General features: G+C 48.2%; 1 protein-coding gene across 2 annotated transcripts in view; it reads left to right on the top strand.

The window, feature by feature from the left end:
- The window catches only part of lgr4 (leucine-rich repeat containing G protein-coupled receptor 4), a 41998-nt gene extending 24889 nt beyond the window's left edge, over positions 1-17109 (top strand). The window contains exons 1-16 of one of the 2 annotated variants that reach the window (XM_035521081.1): positions 190-402; positions 1172-1243; positions 4938-5153; positions 6174-6245; positions 7808-7876; positions 9080-9151; positions 9265-9336; positions 9581-9649; positions 9909-9980; positions 12205-12270; positions 12413-12484; positions 12635-12706; positions 12953-13078; positions 13294-13391; positions 13605-13661; positions 13817-17109. In XM_035521081.1, coding sequence (XP_035376974.1) covers positions 1173-1243; positions 4938-5153; positions 6174-6245; positions 7808-7876; positions 9080-9151; positions 9265-9336; positions 9581-9649; positions 9909-9980; positions 12205-12270; positions 12413-12484; positions 12635-12706; positions 12953-13078; positions 13294-13391; positions 13605-13661; positions 13817-15198 — 2586 coding nt within the window. In that variant the 5' untranslated portion in view covers positions 190-402; position 1172 and the 3' untranslated portion in view covers positions 15199-17109. Of the gene's footprint in view, positions 1-189; positions 403-1171; positions 1244-4937; positions 5154-6173; positions 6246-7807; positions 7877-9079; positions 9152-9264; positions 9337-9580; positions 9650-9908; positions 9981-12204; positions 12271-12412; positions 12485-12634; positions 12707-12952; positions 13079-13293; positions 13392-13604; positions 13662-13816 lie in introns of those variants that run through there. The other variant, XM_035521080.1, reaches the window with a different exon arrangement.
- Positions 17110-18335: the final 1226 nt, after the last annotated feature.

Here is an 18335-nt window from a genome sequence, read left to right as displayed (position 1 = left end):
GGTGGCATGCTTCACCCTGGCGCTCCCTCCGGCTTCCTGTTCCCTCCATGGACTGCCCGTGCACCCTATTCATAATCTCCCCAACCCCCACCCCCTACCCCCCAGGGCTGATCCAGAACCAGCTCCCACTTACACCACATTCGAGGCTGCCCAACCCCCTGCAAGCTTCTCTGCCTGAAAACACCCTGTAGACGAACTTGCTTCTGTAGCAATGAACTGGACTCTATCATCTATGACAAGAAAATCTTCAGCTCCACAAGGATGTTAATTGGTTATTCCACTGTCACTTTGACCTACATTAGCATCCGAGGTCCCTGGGCGATCATTATGGAAGACCGAGTTCTAAAGACCAGGGTAGCTACAACACCGTGTCCTGAGGCTGTTTGGTTAGAACGGGAGATGGTATGTAGCTCAGTAGTCAGTACTAATGACTAGCAGCTGGCATCTTAACCAATTAATTACCATGGGAATCAGCCCCTGTACTGTGGAAGCACAGAAACAGAGCCTACAGGCTTGCTGCGGACGACCATTAACCTCCGGCCGACTCCAGAGAGGCGGTCTCTGTCACGGCCTTCCACCCAACGCAGCCACCTGAATTAATCAGCTGAAAGAATGCAGCAGGATGTGGGTGGAAGCGCTGTTCGGAACAGAGCCGTTCTGGAGCTACCCGCGCTGCCTTGAATCCATTAGTGGGCTCTGGCTGAGGGAGCACGATGTGTGCCATCGGTCTGTGGCCCTCCAGTGCTTCCAGCAGGAGGGAAGAAAGATGGGAGTGTGTGATTAGCTCATCTCTCTCTCTTTCTCTTTCTCTCTCTCTCTCTCTCTGTCAGACACATGCACATTTTCTTAGCCTAGTCTTTGATGCTTTGTGCTGTACATAATTATTTGTGTAAAATGCGCATCATGATAAATTAAAAACAAAAAATAAACAACAAAAACCAAAATAAACTTTTATGAATTGTGCTATTCAATTGTATTATTCAACTCATTGTGGTACATTTTCTGTAGGTTTGTACGTTTTATATGGCAAAAGATTCAATTTTGTGTCATGTTTTCTGATCAAGTGTCCCTACAAGTTAATCAACTTACCACTGACTAGCTGAGTAATCCTTTTTTAAACCATGGCGCGCTGGACAGTTATAATGGCAGCTATGCTTTGATCTTTTCCCAGCATGCTTCAGAATAACCAGCTGAAGACTGTTCCTAGTGCTGCCCTCAAGAACCTTCACGCTCTGCAGTCTTTGTAAGTTACACACACATGTATACACACATACACACATGAACACACATATACATACACAGTATACGTAACACATATCTAACATACCGTATTAAAAAGTGCATTCCTTATATCTATATGTGGAATGGGTAATTACCACTTTACTGAAGTAGGTGTGTGTGTGTGTGTGTGTGTGTGTGTGTGTGTGTGTGTGTGTGTGTGTGTGAGAGCTGGTCCAGCTGTGTGTTTGGAAAGAGCAGCTTATAGCCGTTATCAGCTCGGCAGACGCCTCCTCCCCCCTTCTGTTATTTTTGAAAGTATTTATTGATTTATTTTACAAAAGAAGCATCTGGGGTCACCACTCTGGACCTGCTGTAATGCGCTCTGGCACGGTCAGCCTATCAGTCAACATGCCTTCTGTCCTGTAAGACCGACAGGGAGTAGGTGGCTTGGAAGGAGAAAGACACACGAGTCAAGGCCTTTAGAGTTTGAGAGAGAAGGAAAGAGAGTATGAGAAACAGAGAGAGAGAGAGAGCGGGGCAGTCTCTCTTGAATGTGAGCAGGTTGCATTATTGAGAGGGCCACAAGGTTCCTTTTAGTCTTTACAGTGTCATCAGCGTGGCTCAGAGAACGGAAAAACCCAGCACACTGCATGATTCCAGTGCCCCACTCTCTCCCGCTCCCTCTCTCTCTCTCTCTCTTCCTCTCTTTCGTTCTTGCTCTCTCCCTCCATCATGCCCAAGTCGCAGGACTGCAGCGAGACCTGGCCGCCGCCTGCACTGTGCTCCACAGCCTGCAGCGGCACGCTCGTGTGCTGGACTGGAGGGCCTTGAAGTCAATCACGTAATAAGGAGTTAATTACACCTCAGGCCATTTACAAGGAGTTAATTATACCTCAGGTCGTTTAGTGTGTTATTAACTCCGTAATAGATGGCTTATAAAGAAATAACATCTCTGATGAGAGTATCAGCTGTTGTGTTAAGACTTCTCACACAGAGAATGTGAAGGTTGGTTTAAATGGAGCTTACTTTTTTTACAGAAAGTGGACCGTTTAACTTTGTCTCTCTATCTGTCTCTCTCTCTCTCTCTCTCTCTCTCTCTCTCTCTGTGTCTCTTCTCTCTCTCTCTCTTTGTGTCTCTTTTCTCTCTCTCTCTCTCTCTCTCTCTCTGTGTCTCTTTTCTCTCTCTCTCTCTCTCTCTGTGTTTCTCCCTCTCAGTCATTCTCACTGGAGAGGGTTTGCAGTAATTTTGTAAAAGGTTTTTGGAACAATTGGGACACAGTTGATGTTTTTGGCACTGACGCCTTCGTAAACTTCGGTCCTGCTTTCATACCCGTCTAAACGTTAGAATCATCGCTCAAGTCCTGTGGTTTGAAACGATGATTTGCCGAAGGATTTGTTGCCCTAAAAGTCAATACTGCGACAAAGAGTTAATTATAGGTGAGGTCATTTGGTGAGTTATTGCCTGTTACAGACAGCTTATAAATAAAAGTCTTTAATGTCAGTGACAGCTAAAGTGTTAGCCATTATTGCAGCAGACAATGTAAAGTTAGATGGTTTAAATGGAATATACCTGTGGTTTTATAAAACTATGTTTGTAATATGTTTGTGTGTGTGTGTGTGTGTGTGTGTGTGTGTGTGTAAATGTACATGTGAAATTGTGTGAGTGCATGTGACTGTGTATGACTGTGTGAGTACGTGTCTGCGTGTGCATGTGAGTATATGTGCGTGTGTGTGCGTGTATGAGTATAAGTGTGTGTGTGTGTGTGTTTGTGTGCTAAAGAGAGAGCACAGGGCATGTCTGTATCTGTACATTGTACACATACTGCCTTCAGCTGGAGCTGACTGCATGTCCTCTTGACTAGAGCCACACAGATCAGGCAGGGAGTCATTTATTCCTCGAGTAATCCCCCCGCCTGCTGGAGTTGAGGGAGAATCCCACCCCCCCTGCAGAAGCCTTCGCCATGCTAGGCATGCTGAGGTGTGCTGGGTGCTGCGGGAAACACCACGAGGTGGAGTGTGTGTCCAGAGCAGGTGTTGCATGGTCAGAGCTGGAGAGGTCCTGTGAATGATTACTGAACATACACACACACACACACACGCACACACGCACACGCACCATGGTTGACAAGTGCACATGCCTCCTTTCATGTATGCCAGTGCTGCTTTAGGTTCTCCTTTCCCAGAATACTTTGCAGGGGGCAGCCACATGTATCAGACATGGCAAATATACGGTTTGACTATCGTATATTTTTCCAGTCCAGAGTGTTGCATATACTTACACTGTGTGTGTGTGTGTGTGTGTTTGTGTGTGTGTGTGGTTGGTCCTCATGTACAAAATGTAGATCTTTCATAGATCTTTTAAAAACAAGACAAAAGATTTCCTTTTTGGTTGCTGTGGTTGTGGTTAGGGTTTATTACTAGTCATAGCAGCATAGCCGTAATATTTACATAGTTATATGGGGAAATCCCAGTGACAGCTTTCACAAAAGCGTGTGTGTTTGTCTGTTTATTAATGTCTGTTAATGTGGTCTGTGTGTGCATGGATGTTTATTCACCTGTGGGTGTGCTCTGGAGGGAAGATGTCATTGGGACTGCAACTCTGAACAGGGCTTGGTTTTTTTTTTTCCTGCTCGAGCTCCGTGATCTTCCGAGCTTGATCGTGCTCTGCAATTCACGAACAGGCTGTCAGCCTCCATCCCACCCCCACCCACCCCCTCCTCCCCCGTGGCAGGAGAGCGGAGTACCCATGCTGAGAGAGCGGGGCCAAGCTCGGGTCACCGTGGCTGGTGCGTAAAAGCCTCACTTTGTCTTCAGCAGCAGCTGGACCGCATCTCTCACGTCCCGCGTGGCCGGGCCCGCCCAGACACCGCCGGGCAAGAGACGTGGCCGGCAACGGTCGCTTGGGCGTGTGCTCCCTTTCACTGCGTGTCCTGTGCTAAAGGAGTAATCGGCAGTGTGAAATACTCCACGGGGCTGCCGCCTTCAACACGTTCCCTACCTCTGAACACATTCCTCTCTGCTTAGCTCACAAAGCATACAGACCATCTGCTGGTAAATGTGCCTGTAGCCACTCAGATCTTTTTAAACGCCTGAAGGTTTTGACAGGACTCGGTGTGTTTTGGCCCCACACCCTTGTAGGGGCCTGGTGAGGTGTGACCCTTGTTTAGCAAGCCCGGTGCCGGGGCCCCTGAACCCACCTGGGCTCTCTGTAGGTGGGTGGTGAGGCAGGCTGGGTCACTGAGCTCATTGAAATGCTCTGCATTTTATTGGACACCTCTGTGCTAGGTGGCAGAGTGTTAAACAGTCTTAGCACCTAGCCGACAGCACACACTCGCAGGGCTGTTCTGAACGTGCATACCTCGCCCGGTGGCGTATCCATTGGGCCTGTGAAAGGGTAGGTGGGAGAAGGGAGAGTGCACGTGGGTGTGTGAGTGTACTACAGTACTGTACTGTGTTTGGTATATTTTCCTCCAATGTTTGATTCCTTATACACACACACAGAGGCACAGTAGAGGCACTGGTGTAAAATGAACTCCGAAGGTTTGCACAGCAGGTGTAAATCTGTCCACAGACAACACTGGTGATTAACGTGCAGATTTATGAACATTACACAAGTCAAAACATCCACCTCTCTGTATCTCTCGCTCTCTCTCTCTCTCTCTCTCTCTCTCTTCCCCGCCCCTCATTTTTTCTCTGTTCCCCCCCCCCCCGTGCAGACGCTTGGATGCCAACCACATCACGACGGTGCCCGAGGGCAGCTTCGACAGTCTGCAGCAGCTGCGCCACCTCTGGCTGGACGACAACAACCTGACTGAGGTGCCCGTGGGGCCACTACAACACCAGGGCAACCTGCAGGCTCTGACGCTGGCGCTCAACCGCATCAGCCACGTGCCCGACGGTGCTTTCGCCAACCTCTCCGGCCTCGTCGTGCTGTGAGTGGCTCTCTATGTTTACAGAATGGTGGCTTTTGCCCCTAACGGGCCATCAGGTGGGGTTTCGTGAAATCGTAATTGTGGGTCATTGATACCCCCCCACACACACACTCACACACACACACACTCACACACACACACACACACGCACGAACACACACACTCACACACACACACACACACACACACACACACACGCACGAACACACACACATGCACGCAACTGAAGCATCTAGGATGGGCGATGGAACACCCTCAACATTATACACAAGTACCAGCTGGGACTTGAGGACACAAGTACTAGCTGGATAGCTTGAATGACTGAAAACCTGCGTAAACACAGAAGTAGATATCTGAGCTGTGCTAGAACTGCCGTCCTCCACCTCGCTGTCACCAGTCCTGAGTCCCCGTCTGTGTGGCCTTTATCACACGACACGTCAGCCAAATCCATCAGCCTACTGCACAAACAGGGAGCTTGAGTTGCTTGCAAAACACCCATACACACCCAAACACGCACGCACTCGCACGCACACACACTCAAACACACATACTCTCAGGAGGAAAGGGAGAATGCAAAATGCACCCCAGCGTCTCGACAATCTGAAGTAAAAGCCTCGGGTCTGGTTCTCTCTCTGTCTTCTCCCTCTCGCTCTGGAAGATTCTCCTTGGGTCTGATTTACCAATTACATTCCTGCTGCTGGAAAATATTTGCCTAAGGAGTGGAGGCCAATTAATCCGTTAAGTAGGTTGAGCAAACAGACACACACGCGCCAGCTAGCGCTGATGAGATCTCCGCGCGGAGACCGCCCGAACACTGAGCTGAGCCGCGCATCTTTTTAAATGACTGGACAACAGCCATCTCAAAGGCCATAAATCCTGGATGAATGCGTCCGTTGTGCTCCATGCTTGTGGACTCTGGTGGTTTGCAGCTCCATGTCGGACATTAATGTGAATTAGGTGGGAGAGGAAGGGCTACCATGACCCCTGAATGATGAGCGCCCACTCTGCCTTGTCTTCCAGACACCTGCACAATAACAGGATCCAAGAGATGGGGAAGAACTGCTTCAGTGGCCTGGACAACTTAGAGACTCTGTGAGTTATTCTCTTTTTTTTGGGGGGGGGGGGGCGGGGGGGGGGTTTGGGTAATCCACAAAACCAGACTAAAGCTGTTGAAAGGCTCATAGTCATTTTGCTGCTGCTGCTCTGGCACCCTCTACAGGCAGGCCTGAGAAGGTTATAACCCATGGTGGAGTCCCGACCAATCAGAGACTCAGTAAGCGTAGCTTTCTAAATATGTACTGAGGCTTTTCCAGAGTGCCAAGCACTCATTGGACTCTATTTCACTATGATTTATTGTCCTTTTTAAAAGCACCGTGTCCCTTTCAGTTTACTTCAAATGAGCCAATAGGCCGTCATTTGTGTATGTTTCTCTTCATGCTACTAGTTCTGTGTATATGAGGCAAAAAGTATGTTTACATTGATCCAGAGTTTAGTTACCCTAGCACGTAGCCGCTGGCATCGGATTCCCTCCCTGTCACAGTGGCTGCGTCCTCCTGCGAGCAGAGGAGAGAGGGCCCCCCGTCCCCCCTAGTCTCAGTGGCTCGTGTCTTCTGGGAGAAGCCATGGAGCTGAAGGGCTGTCTGCTCATTAACGTGAGACGTGGACACTGCTAATGAAGAACATAGGAAGCCTGTTTAAAGCCCCCTGCTGGGCCTCTTCTCCTGCCACACATCTCTCTCTCTCTCTCTCTCTCTCTCTCTCTCTCTCTCCTCCTCAGCGTGTGGAGAAAGAGGCGAGGAGAAGAGGAAGGCAGATAGCTATCACTGACTTGGCTTTATTTACTCTGGCCGCAATTAGGACAGGAAGCGGACACGCCAACGTCCTCTGTCCCTCGGGGGGAGGGCAGCGACTCAGGACGGGGGCATAGATGTTGGAGAGTATCGAGTGGCAGCTAAGACAAACAACAAACAGAGTGAGGAGCTGAACCGATGTCTTCCACTAAATCCTGTGCTAGACAGGAGGGCACATACGTGGCTGGCAAACTGCGTCGTGTCCTTTGAGACGAGCCAAACCCAGCCATGGATTAGTAACTGTCCTCCATGAACGGGATAAAGTCTGTTTAAATTAATTCCACCCACAATCCAATCCGAACTCTTAGATGTGACCCTGTAATTGTGTGGTTATGGACTCTTTGCTGCAGTGCCTCTGATGCATGCTACACTGGCCGAGCGCTTCACAAAGCACAAACACCTTACTGAGCCATACAGAGCCATTCAGGAGTCCAAAATCGTAAGGCGTCGGGACGCTGCGCGGTTGCACTGATTTCGACAAAGCTGCGTTGCGCCAGTAGAGACCGTAGCGAAGAGCCCCCCCTGAAACAAAGCGGACGTGTCTCTGCTAGGGGAGCTGCCAGCCCTCCAACCAAACCCAGAGCTGCCGGCCGTCTGTGGGCCTGGGCGCCACCGGCACGCGACCTCAGGATGCAGCGGTGAAGCTGGGGGTTAAACAGTGGGCTTATGGGGACCCTTCCTGATGATTTACAATTAGACCAGACAGCCAAGCGGCCGCTGCGCCCGGTGCGGTGGGTGGACAACACCAGCAGTAGGCTTAGCTTTTCTCAGATTATATAATTACACTTTTCTTCCCCTTTTCAGAGACCTCAACTTTAACAACTTGAAAAGCTTCCCAGAGGCCATCCAGACTTTACCCAAGCTAAAAGAGCTGTAAGTATTGGCAGCACTCTTTATTGTCCCCCCCATTTCTCTCTCTCTCTCTCTCTCGCTCTCTCTCTCTCGCTCTCTTTCTCTCTCCTCCCTCCGTGTGATTTTGGAGGAAGTTAGGAAGGTGAGTGGTTAGGCCCATTACCTGATAGATCAAAGGAAATCAGATTTTCTCTGCCTCCTTCTGTCAAGAGACAAAAGAAAACGAAACAGAAGTGTGAACCAGGTGTGAGTTTAACCAGGCCAGGTGCACATGCCCCTCCCACTCCTATCCAACCTGTCAATCAGTATGAAAGAAAGGGTGCAGGAAAAAAGACTCTGTAGAGCAGTGTTTCACATATCTTGCTCCTGGAGTAACCACTGCACTTTGTGTGTGTGTGTGTATTCTCTATGCTTCTACATACCCCTGATTTAATTTAATGTCATGAAGGGCTTGTTAATTAGCTGTTGAGGTGAGGCATGCATTAATGGTAAAACACTGAAATGTGCAGTGTGTGGCGTGTCCAAGGGTACACGTCCATGGAGTACCACTGCTTTGGGCCTTCTGGAGAATGAACGCTTATACATATAGATTCAGGCATATTGTCAGTAAGTCATAACATGTCACCTAATGGTATCCAGCATGTTAAAAAGACTAGAAACCTTTTATTAGTTTAAACGGCCTCAGCTACATCCAACATTAATTCTACAGTGCACTCCCATTTTACCAAGCCTTTACGGTGGGCATTTAATCATCAGACAGCCTTTTCACCCGTGAGTATCAACTTTCCCATTTTCTTCACCAAAACACAACTTCCTAGGTTTAGAATATGACAAACAATGATATAATTCATATATAATATAATATAATTCATTCACACTCACGTCATTGTCACAGCACTTCTCTCAGCAAGCCTTAATGTGGATGGGCAGTGAGGCAGATTCCTTTTCCTTTCCTTTTGGGCACATTTATACAACCATGTACTGCTGCTTTTCAAAATTCAGGTCTTTGCATGTATTCCTTTCGGTGGTCCAGTTGTGAGTCAGAGTGCCATCTACTGTTGGGAAATGGTATTGCGATTGGAGCAATGCCATTGCTCTCTGGAGCACTGATAAGTAAATCCATCCAAACAAGCGGTCTTCTCCAGTTATGAGTCTCAGAGAGATTAACTCGTGCTTTTTGTTATCGTACGGTCACCGTAACATTGTCATCCTCTTATTTTACAGTGGATTTCATAGTAATAACATAGCCATCATACCAGAGGGGGCTTTTCTTAAGAATCCACTGCTACGCACGATGTAAGTACATTCACACGCCGCTATAAAATGTCCGAAGCATTGTTTATTTATGAATATTCCGCAGAGCCAAATCCATGAATTTTCATACACCGTCTCTGTCTCTGTGTCCGCAGCCATCTCTATGACAACCCACTCTCCTTCGTTGGGAGATCTGCCTTCCAGAACCTGTCTGATCTGCACGCTCTGTGAGCTGCCGCTCTGTGAACCTTTCTGTTCCTTCTCCCCCCTCCCACCGGTCACCTTAGGCGATGAGTCATTTCTCCTTCCAAATGATTTTTTTAAGCATCCTTTTTTAAGGATTTTTTCCCATCATCCTCTCGGTGCTGTTTGTATTGCATGTGCCTTTGTGTGGATGTTTATATGTCTGTCTATATGTGTGTGTGTGTGTGTGTGTGTGTGTGTGTGTGTGTGTGTGTGTGTGTGGTTTAGGATGCTTCGGGGTGCCAATATGGTGCAGGACTTCCCCAGCCTGACTGGAACAGGGAACCTTGAGAGTCTGTGAGTCCTTACAAAGCCTAATATGTTACGATGTAATTGAGTGAATTTGCATTAAGGCTATACGAGGACATAAAGTTTACAGCGTGCCGTGTGCCATAACATAATGCAGTGCATTCTAAACCAGGGGCGGTAACCTGTGAATAATGAGAAATGTGAAACTGGTGGTGTTCAAGTGGTGGGAGTCTGACTGATTGTGTGTGTGTGTGTGCAATCCATCATCCTGATGAGAAATTTGAAGATAGTTTTGTTTATTTCTCAGCACCTTAACAGGCACTAAGATCCGAGTTATACCTGCCGATATGTGCGAGGATCTGTCTGTACTCCGGACACTGTGAGTTACACTTCCTCTATGTAGTTTTGTGTGTGTGTGTATGTGTATGTATGTGTGTGTGTGTGTGTGTGTGTGTGTGTGTGTGTGTGTGTGTGTGTGTGTGTGTGCACGCACTCACTCATATGGATCGCAAACATCACTCTCCCCTAATGATTTAACAAACAAATCTACCTTTACTGAAACATTAGGAAACAGTTTCATACATGAGTGCATCCATGCATGGTCTACCTAGCACGTGTTTAGTACTGTTTAGTACATGGTCTACCTAGCCCACGTTGAGTACTGTTTAGTACATGGTCTAACTAGCACATGTTTAGTACTGTTTAGTACATGGTCTACATATGCCAGGTTTAGTACCGTTTAGTACACGGTCTGCCTAGCCCGGGTTTAGTACTGTTTAGTACACGGTCTGCCTAGCCCAGGTTTAGTACTGTTTAGTACATGGTCTACACAGCATGTGTTTAGTACTAGCTAGTACACGGTCTGCCTAGCCCAGGTTTAGTACTATTTAGTACATGGTCTGCCTAGCCCAGGTTTAGTACTATTTAGTACGTGGTCTGCCTAGCCCAGGCTTAGTACTGTTTAGTACATGGTCTACCTAGCCTGGGTTTAATACTGTTTAGTACATGGTCTGCCTAGCCCGTGTTTGGTACTATTTAGTATATGGCCTGCATAGCCTGTGTTTAGTACTGTTTAGTACACGGTCTGCCTAGCACGGGTTTAGTATTGGTTAGTACACGGTCTGCCTAGCCCGTGTTTAGTACTGTAGTGTCATAAACGGATCACCACAATGATCAAGTGCTTCTGTCAAACTGAAGAAAACACCTAAATTATGTGTCAGTCAGAACCCCAAGCAATCCATATAAATGTCACTGAAAAAGCCCTGTAACAGTGGCTGCATTCCATTTATAACACACACACAGGTATATATTGAAAGAACAGCCCTCAGCAAGTGAATGCTTTATGTCCGGTAAAACTATATGGTGTGTGTATAGTGCTATAGCTACAACAAAAGGGGCAGGACTTTTTTAAAGAATTATGGCTTTTTTAGTATTGCAATAATAACCTCAATAAGACACACAGACTCTGCTCATTAAAGTCATTTAAAGGTTAGTGTTCAGTTTCGGACACAGCACACCACTCAATTCACGGTCCACTCAACACTTCCACCTTCCAAACACTTGTATCTAGCGGAAGCAAAACAACCTTGAAAAGTTGGGGTCTGTCTGTAAAGAACCACATCAGCAACAGAAAATGGAAAGACTGAAGAGAAAGAAAAATCTCAGGTAATGAAAGTTGGTGGAGGTAGTGTCATGGCTTAGTTGTGGTAGCTAGGCAAGGTGTGACATTTTCCAATCATGCTGTCAGTTGCCAAAATTAAGAGTGTTGGTTTTATTGTGGCAGTGTTCAAATATACTGAAAATGTTTCAAAAGCTCTAATGCAAGTCTGTCTCTGTCTGAAGCAGGTGTGGACATTTCAGTAGGCAGTTTACTGCATGCTAATTGTTAGGCTTAAACAGTTTTTACTTGTGTAAATTAGATTTACTAGTGTAAATGAGATATTTTGATGAAATACTGTTTTAAGGAAGCTAGGTGTGGCCAGAGTGCACACCTGCATATACCAACACACGCGCACACACACACACACACACACACACACACACAGTGTCAGTCAAGCACCTCCCACTAATGGTCCAGGGTGCAGTGTGCTCTGCAGCAGGAGGAGCTGGGCAGGCATTTAAACTCAGTTCTAATGACCTCCCAGAGGAGAGGAGGACACTCACACACACTCACACACACACACACACACACACACATACACACTCACACACACACACACACATACACACTCACACACACACACACGCACGCACATACACACACACACACACACACACACACACACACACACATGCGCGCACACACACAAACGCGCACACACACACACGCACACACACACACACTCACACACACACTCACACACACATACACGCACACACACGCACGCACACACACGCGCGCACGTACAGACACAGACACGCGCACACACACAGAGACACAAACACATGAGCACACACGTACACACACAGTTTATTTCATTTGTATGAATGATCATTTTCCGATAAAGTCTAATAAAGAATTATAGGTAATTGTGGCTAATGCAAGATATTAAATATATTGTAACTGTGTGTGTGTGTGCATGTATCTGTGTGTGTGTCCTCAGGGATCTATCCTACAATGAGATTGAAGAGCTGCCATCATTTCAGGGCTGCATGAGGCTACAGGACATGTAAGCATCTTTCTATCACATCTTATATTATTACGATTAAAATTATCTTTATTAATATTGTTATTATTATCGCCATAGTCTTATAGTTTTTCTAGTGCAGCAGCTTAATTTCTGTGCTGTGTGTGTGTGTGTGTCTCTGTAGAACGCTGCAACACAACAACATTCAACAGATAGACCACCACACCTTTCAGGGCCTGACCAGCCTCCGAGTGCTGTAAGCGTGCTCATTTGCATACCATGTTTATTCAGCGTTTGTGTGCGTGTTAAGGGAGTGGCTGGTAAACAGATCCCTCAATTGTTCCACCACCCCTGCGACATGTGCCGGTGTGTCTGCTTAACTCCTGCCCCTTTCAACCCTCCGTAGAGACCTGAGCAGAAACCAGCTGCGGTTCATCTACCACGATGCCTTCCTCTCTCTCAGCGCGCTGACAAACCTGTAAGTCCGCTGTAAAAACCTTAACTTTTCATCACTTGCCACTTAGCGTACAGTGGGCAAAAAATCAGCTTTGTCTGGGCAGAACCTGTTACACCAGTACTGTCTCCACCATGCCCCGGATTCACTGGGCTTGTAATTCTCCCTGCGATATGCTTTTCATGTGTAAATTGCACAAATGGTGGTGTGTGGCTAGCCAACATGTCGCTGTGTGTCTGTGTGGGCATCTCCGCTGCCTTGTTGTGCCAGGGACCTGAGTGCCAACAGTTTGGCCAGCGTGCCCACAGCTGGACTAAGCGCCCTGAGCCAACTGAAGCTGACGGGCAACCCGGCTATGAGGAGCAGCCTGAGTGCCAAGAGCCTGCCCAAGCTGAGGTGAGGCCGGGCTTGGGGCGCAGCCAGTTTACAGATCCTCTGTGGCGTCATCTGTACCCCAGTTCAGTTCGTTTGAATAATGCCTGAAGATTTCTGCCCTCACCAGAAGGCAACTTCTCTTCCTCAAGCTTTACAATTTCAGTTCAGACCCAGCCCAGTCTATTTTAGTTCAGTGCTCCCTCTGTGTGTGTGTGTGTGTGTGTGTGTGTGCGCAGGTCTATATCGGTACCGTATGCATATCAGTGCTGTGCTTTCATGGCCTGTGACAGCACACCGAGTTCCTCTGAAAGGGACGACCGGACGAAAGCCGTCGGTATGAGATGCCTCAGACACGAACCATCCAAACCGTCACTCTCTCAACCTGTTATTTCCCAGTGAACAGCTCTGCATTCGTCTGCGTGTGCCGTGGACACGTCTGTGGTTCTGTATAACAGCGGGTCCTTTATGCTGTTGACGTACCAGAATGCACCTGTGAGCAGCGCCGTTGTTCTAAGTTGTCTTTCCCTCCTGTGCGTGTTGTATGTAGGTGGAGATGCGGAGATGGAGAGGGTCCCCCTCGTTGTGCACTGTTCTCCATCCCCAGGTAGACAACAGGCCATTACCGCTAAAACGCACTACCTCAGCTTCTGCTGATTTAACCCTTTAACTTTTTAATCCTTCAACCTTTAACCTTTAACTGCGTGAACTCCTTATCTGCTGCCTTTAGTGGCTAACAGAGCGCCTCTTTCCCTCACGCAGGGGCGTTTAAGCCTTGCACTCACCTTCTGGGCAGCTGGATGATACGCCTGACCGTCTGGTTCATCTGTCTGGCGTCGCTGCTCTTCAACTGCCTGGTGCTGGCCACCACCTTGTGTCCACGCGGCTCACGGCTCTCGCCGGCCAGGCTGCTGGTGGCGCTGCTGGCCTGCTCCAACCTGCTGACGGGGCTGTACGTGACTGCGCTGGCCGCGCTGGACGCGGCCACCTGGGGTTCCTTCTCAAGCTTTGGCGTGCGTTGGGAGACAGGCGCCGGGTGCCGGGCGCTGGCCGTTCTGGCCATCTTCTCGTCGGAGTGGGCGGCGCTGCTGTTGCCGCTGGCAGCCGTGGAGCGGAGCCTGGCCGTCAGGGCCCTGCTGGGCAAGGCGGGTGCACTGAGGGCCGGCAGCGAGCGGAGGGAGTGGCGCAGGAGTTTCGGCTCGGCCGCCGCACTGCTGGGAGGCCTGGCCGTGGGGGCGGCCTGCCTCAGCCTGTACCACGGGGCGGATACAGGGTCGCCGCTCTGTCTGCCCTTCTCCGGCGGGCCCGGGCCCGGGCTAGGGGTGACGGTGGCTCTGGTCTTGCTCAACACGCTGGCGTACCTGCTGAGCGCCGTGGTGTACACGCGCCTGTACTGCAGGCTGGGCCGGGCCCAGCTGGCAGACCCAGAGCAGGCCGGCTCCGTCCGCCACGTGGCCTGGCTCATTTTCACCAACTGCATCTTCTTCTGCCCTGTGGCGGCGTTCTCCTTCGCCCCCCTGCTGGCCGGTGCCGGGAGTGCAGTGGGCGGGCCCGAGATGGCGAAGTCGGTCACGCTGATCTTCTTCCCCCTGTCTGCTTGCCTGAACCCGGTGCTGTACGTCTGTTTCAGCCCCGCCTTCCGTCATGACTGGCTCCGCCTAAGAGGGCAGGCCAGGGGCAGCAGGAGTTGTGGTCCAAGAGGTGGCAAAGCAGTTGACATCGGCACCGGACCCGTGGCCGGGACGGAAGAAGGCGGAGACTCATCGTCGGCCGAGCTGGGCTTTGAGTGCGGCATGTACACGCAGCTGAGCGGCGGGGTGTGTGAGCACTGCGAGGCTGCCCTCCTCGCCAGAACATCTTCGTCCTCCTCCTCCTCCTCCTCCTCTGCCTGCAGACATTTTGTCAAGTCACACAGCTGCCCGGCGCTGGCCGTCAGCGACGCCCCGTGCCTGGACTCCGGGGCCTACTGGGCCGACAGCCTACTGGGCACCCTGTCGGTCCAGTCCGAGTACGCCGACGAGGTGGACTCCTTCGTGTCGGACAGCTCCGAGCAGGTTCAGGCATGCGGCCGCGCCTGCTTCTGCCAGAGTCGCGGGCTGCCTTTAGTGCACTATGCCTACAACATCCCTCGCGGCAAAGACTGAGGCCGAGCTCTTCCGCCACCCACACCCACACCACCTCCACCCCTCTCCCCCACACACACGCACACTCGCGCCCTCCACCGGTGCACTACTGCAGCAGGTAGGGTGTGCAGGAGCATGGTATGTAGGGAAGTCAGTGGGCAGTCTGACCCAAGCCCCTGGAGCCAGGGGACACGCAACCGGTCAGGAAGCACTTTTTCTTCCAAAACTCACATGTGCAAATGTGTGTTTCTGTGCATACAGACGCTGACCCCTCAATTAATGAATGAATAATTAAAGAAATAAATGAATAAATAAAAGGAAAACTGACAATTATAGAAAAAACTTCACTGAGCCAAATATTTGTAAGCAAAGGACTGGATTTGCTTTCTTCCTTTAATCTTTGCATTCAGTCAGCCATTTGTGTGACTGCAGAGTTGTCCTCTCATTCCTCTAAAGCAGACTGCAGACCAACTGCTAGTGCCTCTGCCTTTTGCTTCTCTAGAAATCACGACTTTGCAAAACACTCATTTGCAAAGGCATTTTTTAACAAGCAGGCCTAAATGTGCCATGTCTCTTTTTTTTTTTTATTGTTGATTTTGTTTTCTGCCATTGTCATTCCCAGTAACATTGACCTCAGTGACCACGGGATTCACCTCAGAGTAGCAGCATTCAAGTCCCTATTAAGAGATTTCATTATGGATATGTAATGTAATGTATAACTGCAGAGAGTGGTCTTCAGCACAGTGAGTCTGAACTAATACTGCCGTTCCTTTCTCTGACCTTATGCTAATGTTTAGCAACAAATTTTGTTCAGCGGCTATTCCCAGACTGGTTGGCCCATCCTTCAATTCGACTGCTGAAGAATTCTTGTCTTCCTCAAACAAAGCCTTCTGAGTGAATTTATGGAAGCCAGCATCAGCACAGAGCTGATTGGCATCTCTCGGTTCAGACAGTCATTGGTTTAACCTCAGTAATGCCCTGGCATGTACAAGGCCTGCTCTAATTTATTAACAGAAATGTAAGGAGAAGACTAATTTCTAGTTGTAAATTGATTTTAAAATGTTCATTATTTGAGGTACTATGCTGGTCAAATTTAACACATGCCGGACGGCATTACATTTCCGATGACATTTCCTATCCCCAAAGAGCTTTAGGGAACATTTTCTATCAGGGTGGTGTAAATACTCTCGTTGTGCTTGTTAACATCCTTGTCCACCACCATCACTGATCCAAAGAACATGCGTGTTGACGTTTTTCAGCGTTCCACGTGCATATTTGACACTGAGCGTGAAGCTGTTGAGCTGTTTCAGGGGTTTTGTTGGAAAGACACGGAAGGATCGTTAGCCCTAATGAATGATGGCGTGAAAATCTGCACACACACCTGTGTATATGGTCAGGAATTTCAGAAGCAGACACCTTTCCATATTTTTGTCGCTTTGCTTTGATACAGAATCGCAAGATTTTCCTTCTGCCTTTTCCGTTTGCCTCTTAGCTCAACTTTAGATATGTCCTCGTGTTTGGCAAATAAGCTCTTCCAAACAGATGTTTAAAAAAAATTGGAGACATTTATTTTAACTGACAAATTCCAAATTTTTGTGTGCATCTGTCAAGACATTGTGTTAATGTGTGTCTCTGTTTGAGTGTGTTGTAAATTATTTGTATAGGATACGTCTAATCAAAATGGGATGCGTCGTCTAACCATGGAAGCTACCTCTTTGACTGTAGTGGCTGCCAGTAGTGTGCAGTGTGACAGAACGGATGCTTATTTGCATTTTATGTCATGTGTATGATGGCTTGCGCTGTAAATACATCTAGTTGTACATTGTCACTGAATGAAAGTCACATTTTCGTTTATACCGATTGTGGGAGGAAATTGTGTACGGTATATGGTCATTTTTGTAAACCAAACAATATAAACTAAATTGCTTTACAGTCTCATGTTCATTTCTGTTTTCCTTCACGTAATTTAATTAGGTATTAAGATCAGACCCAACACATTTTAACTTCTGCACAGGAAGCTAAGAAGTGGTCAAAATGTCTAAACATTTCCATACTTCAACAGAGAAAAGGAACTTCTTGTAAACCTCTTATTGGATACGATGTAGCAAAGCCTTGATAACTAGAATCCATGTGTACATTTCTAAAATATAATACAGATGTACAGAATATCTGTGCAAACATTTTTCATGTAGAAGGTAAATCATCACACAGCACCTCAAAATAAAATGCATTACAGCTCCAAGTCAAATATTTGACTAGTTTGACCAGTTTGTTAATTCAGTTCCTTGTGCCGGTCTGTGGGGTGTTTTTTGTTTTTTTTGGGAGGGGGGTTAGCATGCATCACATGCCAACACTGCAGTGGAGCTGTACACCACAGAAGTATCCTACTGGCACTGTTGTCTTTTCCCCCAACAAGGAGAACTAAATGAACGTGCCATAGAGGTGCAGTTTACCCCCCCGCCAGTTTCTCTCCTGTGCCAAAGTAAGAGTGTGACCCTATGAAAGGGCAGGAACTGCCAATCAAACACCAGACTCTTGAGCATGAAGACACTGGACACTGTCTGCAGGAGGCCATTTGTAATAAAATCTTGAAATTGGCTTCTTTCTCTTTTTTTTACATCTAATTTTCTCCTCATAAAACTCCTGATGCATAACTCAAAGGAAAGGAATGAGGAAATGTGAAGCCCCACGTTGTTGGCCTCAGAGTCAGGAATGTCTGTCGGCGAGGTGGCCATAATTGTTACCATCACTTAGACAGAGGTGCGTTCTGCTCGGGGAAAAAAGTGCTTAATCACTATGATGAGTGTTGATGGCAGTTAAGGCCCGCTTTATATGAATAACAAAAAAAAGGGCTGCTGTTCCCTCATTTGTAAGGGAACAGCGAGCCCCCTTGGTCCAGTGGTTGCGAACTGCGTTTATGATATGATCATCTGTTGTGTTGACTGCAGAGGTCGAAGCTCAAGAGTCCTTGTACCAGCAACGTCTTCTCGCTTCTGTCCTACGGGTGCTGAGAAGTCCCAGCCTGGCGCTGCAGGCCTTGCTGTCTGTGGAGAATGAATGGTTTTGATTAGGTTGGGAGGGAGGCACGCTGGCCTGTTTTTTCCTTTGTGCCTTGCTTACTGCTCTCTTGGGGTAGACTGATGTCATACAGGCCACCC

Source organism: Electrophorus electricus, chromosome 21 (assembly GCF_013358815.1).
Source record: "Electrophorus electricus isolate fEleEle1 chromosome 21, fEleEle1.pri, whole genome shotgun sequence".
Taxonomy (NCBI): domain Eukaryota; kingdom Metazoa; phylum Chordata; class Actinopteri; order Gymnotiformes; family Gymnotidae; genus Electrophorus; species Electrophorus electricus.
This window is presented reverse-complemented; position numbering and strand designations above follow the sequence as displayed.